This window comes from Montipora capricornis, chromosome 3, assembly GCF_036669925.1.
Source record: "Montipora capricornis isolate CH-2021 chromosome 3, ASM3666992v2, whole genome shotgun sequence".
NCBI lineage: Eukaryota > Metazoa > Cnidaria > Anthozoa > Scleractinia > Acroporidae > Montipora > Montipora capricornis.
In genome coordinates, this window is record NC_090885.1 from 37,949,944 (window position 1) to 37,957,443 (window position 7,500).

The 7,500-nt window shown below is 36.2% G+C and overlaps 1 protein-coding gene and 1 long non-coding RNA gene across 5 annotated transcripts in view; one reads left to right on the forward strand and one right to left on the reverse strand.

The window, feature by feature from the left end:
* Positions 1-7,028, forward strand: part of LOC138043050 (uncharacterized) — a 20,734-nt gene extending 13,706 nt beyond the window's left edge. The window contains exons 6-16 of one of the 4 annotated variants that reach the window (XM_068889160.1): positions 1-189; positions 787-984; positions 1,311-1,566; positions 2,612-2,658; positions 3,656-3,692; positions 4,267-4,317; positions 4,744-4,766; positions 5,040-5,082; positions 5,673-5,720; positions 6,076-6,132; positions 6,812-7,028. The exon at positions 1-189 is cut by the window's left edge and continues 79 nt beyond it. In XM_068889160.1, coding sequence (XP_068745261.1) covers positions 1-189; positions 787-984; positions 1,311-1,566; positions 2,612-2,658; positions 3,656-3,692; positions 4,267-4,317; positions 4,744-4,766; positions 5,040-5,082; positions 5,673-5,720; positions 6,076-6,132; positions 6,812-6,837 — 975 coding nt within the window. In that variant the 3' untranslated portion in view covers positions 6,838-7,028. Of the gene's footprint in view, positions 190-786; positions 985-1,310; positions 1,567-2,611; positions 2,659-3,655; positions 3,693-4,266; positions 4,318-4,743; positions 4,767-5,039; positions 5,083-5,672; positions 6,133-6,811 lie in introns of those variants that run through there. The other 3 variants (XR_011131179.1, XR_011131180.1, XM_068889161.1) reach the window with 3 other exon arrangements.
* LOC138043052 (uncharacterized) overlaps positions 1,546-7,500 on the reverse strand; it is a 13,202-nt gene continuing 7,247 nt past the window's right edge. Inside the window, exon 3 of the long non-coding RNA XR_011131181.1 lies at positions 1,546-1,647. This is a non-coding gene — a long non-coding RNA (uncharacterized lncRNA). The remainder of the gene's footprint in view (positions 1,648-7,500) is intronic.

Genomic DNA, 7,500 nt, shown 5'->3' on the forward strand with positions numbered 1-7,500 from the left:
GCTGCATTGCAACCAGTCTTAAGGAGAGCAGTTCTAAGTGTGGGGAAACTGATTGAACTGAGAGATGACTTTAGAGAAATGAAAGAGGATCCCTTGTTCCTCAGTGAGATATCACCAGTACTGGAGTGCAGCGCTTTGGACATGCGCACACAGTTAAACTTCGCACTCCTTCTATATTCAGTTGGAAAGGTATGCAAATTTTGTTGTGATTGCATTTTCTCAAAAATGTGATGTGAACTGCAGTTGAAACCCGTGAGCTCAGCAATGACCAGCATAGTGGTCTACCAACACTGAGTTTCCAAGTCAACTGTTAGCTGGTCATGATAATGATTCAATGTTCCTTTCATCTGCATCACTGAGTCTGGCAAATTTGCAAGGGAACATTTTGTACATTTCCCAATCGATGACTAGATAATTCAATATTAAACGGCAAATTAATGATGATGTTCTATTTCATCTCTGAAATATTCTGAAAATTGTTCACATCTAACTTGTGATGGATTTCAGGTGTGGCTTCAGTTTATAGTTTGCATGATATTTGAATGAAAAGATAATACGTAGTCTAATAATAATAACTTACAACAATTTTTATAGCACCCTGTCCAAAAGCTCTAACTTAAAAGGCGGTGCTTTACAATAAAATTGTTTAAAACCGGATAACTGTTACACATACATGATTTCATTGTGTTCTGCGTTTTTTCCAGGAAAATAAATATTATAGTTTTTTTAAAATTAATCTTTTTACTATAATTATTTTAATGTGCATGTTACTTTTATTTCAAATAGATTCTTGATAATGTGGCTCTCAAAGAGCATTTTGCCAAAGTGATGTCACATTGCAGTGATGTAATTGTGCCCCATTTAAAAAGTCTGCTGGAGAATGACAAAAGTGCACAATTAGAAGAGTATAGCCAGAGCGAGGAAGAACTCTATTTGGACCTTATCCACAAGATTGTGGCAGAAGCCTCCTTACAACCAGACAAGGTTCTTATAAACATGTGTCTAGATTATTGTATGCCGCCAAAATACAAAATCAGAATTTTTTTCTTGCTGTATTGGAAAGTGAAAGTGAACTTTTCTAATACAGCCACCAAAAAATACAAAATCAGGATTTTTTTGCTGTATTAATTGGTTTAAGCCATTGATGTTTATTGCTATGTAACATTTTCGCCTACAGTATGTTAGTCAAACTCACAAATACTGCAGATGTGCAACATAACTGAAGTACGTGCAAGGCTGGGATTACGGTTAAAGTGCCTTGAAGATATTCTGTCAAGCACTAACCAATTTAATTTGTTACTTTATTTCAGACCAAGCAGTTCTTTCTCCCCAAGGCTTCTATGAAGTCTAAATGCAAGTGCGGGGATGTATTTGGGTTTAAAGTTGCTGAGGCATTGAAATTCATTGCAGTGCCTGAAAGAGAGCAAGCACTAAGGAGATTTGTGTCAGAAACAAAGAGAGGCTGTATTGGGAGACTTACCTTCCCTGGTACAGGCCAATCTTCTGGCTGCATCCACATTCCTAGGATGCAGCTTCCTGCCGACATGGTCAGGACCATGGATGAAGGTAAACTTTCCTGACATTGTTGTCCCAATATTAAACATGCATATTTTTATTGCAGGAGGTCTAACCAACGTCATTTCAACCCTATGGAAATAAAAATACATAATGCATTGCTCACGTATACTAAATAAAATTAAAGCAACTAAATATTTCTCATACAAGTTGTGCCGCATAGCACTGTGAACACAAATGGTGGAACAGATAATTAACTCTGAATTGTAAATTAAAGTGCTAAGTGAAACCCAAGAAAAACCCACTGGGCGTTAGCCCTAGTAAAGGGTATCAGGGAAACCACACGAGGCAAAGGAAAAATTCTTATGACATCGGTGGGAGGTCATAAGAATCGTCCCTGACTTTCTCTGTCCGACCTCGTAGCTTAGTCGGCTTAGCAACGGTAGATCTAATCCGGAGGTCGTGGGCTCGTTTCCCACCGAGGTCATAACAATTTTTTCTTGGCCCCGTGCGGTTTCCTTGATACCCTTTTCAAGGGCTAACGCCCAGTGGGTTTTTCATGGGTTTCACTTGGCACTTGAATTTACACTTCAGCGTTAATTCACTGTTCCACCATTAATATTTCTCACACTGAGCTCTCATGATTCTTGATTAGTAAATGAAGACACAAACTTCAACCTTCAAATGCGAACTTGAGTGTTATTTTGTATTCCATATACTAAGATGTTCAGTGCTCACAAGTGTGACTCAAAAAGTTCACCAATGTGACCAGAAATTTAGCACTGGCGACTATAATGTATTGACCTCCTGGGATATCTTCAATGTAAATAAATTCGTAGTTCATTTATGCCTGCCCAGTCTAGCCCGGCAAAAGAAATTTATGGATGATGTAAAGTCTAGATGAAATATTCATACAATTATTTGTTTAGTTACACATTCAATTTTTTGTAAATTTGACGTTTCATACATTCCTTCATTATGCTATGCCTTCACGGAACAAATTCAGAAAATACCTGATTTCATCGCTTTGTGAATTTGCAAATATGTTCTAATAGAAAGAGACTAAATTAAGTTGTTAATCAATTTCTCTTCACAGCATTCTCCAATCTCAAGACTAATCCAAGCCGTTCAAGGAATGTACATGTATGTATTTCTTTGTTCATTGTATCCAAAATTCACTAGTTCAGACAACATTGCAATGCTCAAGGAAGGAAAGGAGGATCTATTAAAAACATATTTTACCAGATTTAAGTTAGCAAGTTTGCCCACAGAGCTATAAGTTTCGGTGCTGTGCAGATTTTGGATAAGGAGGAAGACATAAAAAGTTAAAATGATGGAGAAGAGGGGTGGGAATATGATAGTGATGTTGAAAAACAATCCCTCTCTCAAATCCTGTTCTTCTACCTGCTAGTCTTTCTAAATTGATCCTATTCAACTACTTAAATCGGAAAATATTAATTGAATGTCTTTATACTAGCAGTATCAGACCCAGTCACATAGCCAATTTAAATATTTTGCTGCCTCCTTTGTTACTGCCATTAAAGGTTTATGACTGAATGAAAAAGTGCCTCAAGTGTAATTGTAATGGTAATATAAATTTTTTAACAAGGAGATAGATCATTCATTGCTTATTGCAACTGTTTCTTGGCAAATTGTTCTTGTTGATAATTATGTTTATGGTTACTACAATCAAAAGTAATGACAATTGGACCATGTGGAATACAGTTTAGGGAGTCAGATCATATATATGAGTATCTCAAATCAACAAAGCACTTAGCACAAGGACAATTTGAAAATAATGAGTATCATAACTATTTATCCCTGAACTGTACACGTGAAAGCCTTTTTGACATTTAATCATATCAACAGCAATGTGAAAACAGTAATGTGAAGAAAGTTGCATTAAAAATGTCAAACAGTGGAGACTGACAGTGAAAATAACCCGTTTGAGTGCCCTTGAATAATAGGTGTAGGTATTGGTTTACAGCCATCAAATTACAGTAGGTTGTTGTAATTGGACAGCTGCTATTATTGGACATCCAAAAAATTGTACTACAGTTTAATATGTGGCAAGAGGAGAACCAACATAAACTTTTAAATCATAATTTAACATCATATTACTTCTATATCTTGTTTCAAGGAGCAGTGTAACACAGTTCAGCATTCAGTGATCACACGTAAGTCTGAATCTGCATTCACATTGTTAAATATTAATAATTGTTAGTAAATATTAATCGTTTGGCAGCTAAATTTTATATTATACATGTATCCTTAAGGAGGCTTGCATTAGGTTTTTTTTTGGCTTGGACTATCAGCGTACATTTTGAAATCAAAATTTCTTATAGAAGACAGGCTTCGATGTTCTTAAAACTACAACATCTTTTCTATGCATTACCATAGATTTTTGAGCTTTTATAAAATAAGCAGCCTTGTGTTACCGTTGGTACGGTAACAGCTGTTGATTGGTTACCAACGAGAAAATAAACTTTGGTCATGCGTCTTCTCTAAGATATACATTTTTCAAGAACTACACCTCCAAGCCAAAAAAACTACAGTGAGCCTTCTGAAATGTAGGCCATTCTGTACACTTTGAATATTAGATAAATTTTAAGATGGAAAATATATTTTAAACTAAATACTTGTGTTTAAGTTAAGAACTCACTCCGATTACCGGTATGTGTTCCCAGAAGATATCCATAAGCTCACTATAGAGGGACACCTTTTCAATTGTCCTTTACTTGCTATTATTAGTTTCAGAAAGCATTGTTGTCTCTGTCGAGGATGAAGGAAACAGTAAGGAAGGTGAGTCTAATTTTTAAACCAGTATTGGTCACCCTTGCAATGACGAATACCAGCAAGTTGTTTTAATTATTAAATAACCAAACAAACTTGAATGCAGCTGCTTTGCTGGTACAACCAATTTATAACAAAACCTAAGTTCAGATCAATGCATGGCATATGCCATTGATCCGTCATTGCCAAGTTCAGAAATGCATCATAATTAACATTGTTTCGCTTGGCCAATATTAAATTAAATCTTATCTCATATCGATGTGCGATACATAATTGGTCACAGTAGATAACTGATATCCAGAATTAACTTATCTTCTGTCAATACTGTTAATGCGTGTTTAACACGTACTCAAACCGAATAAGAGCCTGGTCACAGGTTAGTTCTGCATTGCAAAACTTTCGTGATAATTTATACTTATTCATTTTTCTCAACAGGTGACAGTGATGATGAAAAAATGGTAACGTAATTTCTGGTGTTGCCTGTTATTGTTTCATGGCGTAACGAGCTTTGCCCAGCCTAATTCCAAGGGTCTTTACCCTTCTTATTATCCCCCCTCCCCCCATCCCAGATGTTCAATTTTCATCATTTTTGTTTTAACTATAATATTTAAAGAGATTAACTCTTGTCTGCCTAAAGTTGTTGAACTACTTGGTCTTAATGAAAGGGGTTCATTTGAGCATCTTATCTTTCGCTACTCTCGATCGATAATTACCCGTTCTTAATGTTGTAAGCACTAGACGAAGAAGTCCTTACCCGAGCAGCAGAACAGGCAGGTCAGTATATATTTTTAATCTGTGAATTTTCAACTCAAATTGCACGACTAATTTGTGAGTTTGTACTGTAACGTTTACGGTGAGACCTGTGATAATTTTCATTTAGGCCATTCCCACCCATAAAATGCTTTGTTGCAATCGCCCGACAGACCCCTTAAAAATATTGATTTTTTCTTTGATTAGTTCAAGCAAACGTAGTTGAGAGTGTTTTCTTTAAATGAACTTTATCACTCTAATTTCTAATTAAAATTATAATTAAAATCAAGCTTATTTTGTGAGCTGGCCTGTTAAGGCTGCTATTTGGACCCAGATTCCGGCACTTAATTTTTATCCGACAACGCACTATTTTTTATTAGCACTATGCATCATAATAAACCCAATCAATTCCTATTTTCTTCAAGTTGCTTTCCCACACCCACAAATGAACTGTTCACCCACCCCTTCCTTCACCAGATTTTGCAATAACGTATTCTAGTCGTAACCTTTTAATTTGGAGCGGTAAACCACCCTTACGATATAGAAGACGATGGGAAACGAAACATTTTACGGAGATAGCCTAAATGCTGTGTTTGGTTAATTTATTTACACAGAAGCCCAAGAAAGAAGTGTAGCAAATAAAAGAGGCCGCAAAGGTACACGTAGGAGTAGTTTCTTTTTAAATTTCAGTAAGAATTGTAACAATGAAAGACTAATGAAAAGCAAGTTCTCCTGCTGCTTTTAATCCTGAGAATTATAATTGACAGGCATGCTTCAGGCTTTACATTAAGTGATGGGGTGAAATTTACCATCAGCTTTATCATAACTCCTCGTATTCAGTTACGCCACAAAAAATTAAAGAAAGTTAAATTCTGATTTATTAAATGCTAAGGTATGGCAAGATATAAAATCCCGCTTTATCCTATAAATCCAGAGAAGTTGTGTATGGTTAATTAGAAGTGTTAATTTTGAGCTTCACCAGCCTCAGAAGGTAACTTTAAAATCTTTTTGTATCAGGAGGCCGAAATAAAGTTTCTGATTTGTTTGACCACCTGCACCCCGGGACGATGTCAGGTGAGTGGCATGCATTGAATATAACCTGGTACATTGGTTAAAAAGAAATTAAGATTCTCTAAAGTACCGATAAATTATCGGGGCGCGAAAATTGTTATGCGTGTACAAGTATCGTCAGAGATTCAGTATGTACTGAATTTGAAAACTGCATAATGAAAAGGTGTATAAATCACCACCAATCGATAAAAGCACTGTTTCCCAAAAATACTTACCATGCCCGTAACGTTATCGCACCTTTCAAAAAACAGGCCTCAGATCCTGAACACTGGGCTTGTTCTTGTGCAGGCTGCCTAAGCAATTTTTAAAAGACTAACAACCAATTTCACGAGAACAGAAACGTAGTTGCAACCTAGTGCATCGGGGAGAGCAATTTTCTCAAATATGTTTTATAAGAAATAAAATTGTGCTCTTCTTGTTGTCTCTAGAGAAGACAAAATTTTAGTTAGGGAGCATTCATTTTTTACAACGGCGGGTGGGCCGGAGTAGTCGCTGCGGACATGAATGTAACCCACCCCCCATTCTAAAAAATGAATGCTCCCTTAGTACAATAACCTAATTAGTGACCAGATAAAATGAGAATAACTGCAAATTAATATCAATGGTGACTGTGGATGATTGAATCATGCTCATGCGGTTAGGTATGTCAACCAATATGTCAATTTATTTTTGAGATTCTCAGGAAAAAGGAAGAGAGTGGACAAGTGACATGTTTGCCTCTGAGTTGGTGGTCAATGCAAATGCATTTTTTTTCGCTGCGTGGAACGAATTCAACAAGGTTGTTGATCACGTCTTATTCACAGTGACCAAGAACTGACAGCTCAAATATTTATATTAATGCAGTCTAACGTTATGGTTGGGTATTTTTTACGAACAATTAAACATTGTACATTTACAACAAGAAGTGTATAAATTCTTGAGTCAAAGGTTTGTGATTTTCAATGACATGACAAGGCGACCATGTTGGTGATCAAAACAAATACAATTTTTTTCGCATGATTTGCATAACAAATAAAGTTAAGTTCCCAGTGGAGGACCAGGTTTCGTTCTTGACCACCAATATGGCTGCCATGACGTCACGCCTGGTTTAAACTGTAGGTAGCTAAACCCCCATAGCAAATTAAAGCTCGTGGAGCTGGCTATCAAACAATACCAACAATTTTGAACTAAAATGAACTGTCGAGTTTTTCACGAACTCTAAATGCGAGCGTCCAAAACAACAAGTCAAAACGACTTCTGTCTTCCGCTAATTTAATTTGTTCCTCAGATTCTGGACCCAATGCGCTAAAGAAACGTGTATGCGTTTTGCCATATTCAGTTACAGTGAAATGTTTTTGAACATTTTGGGTAATAGTATAAAAAATGTGAAGT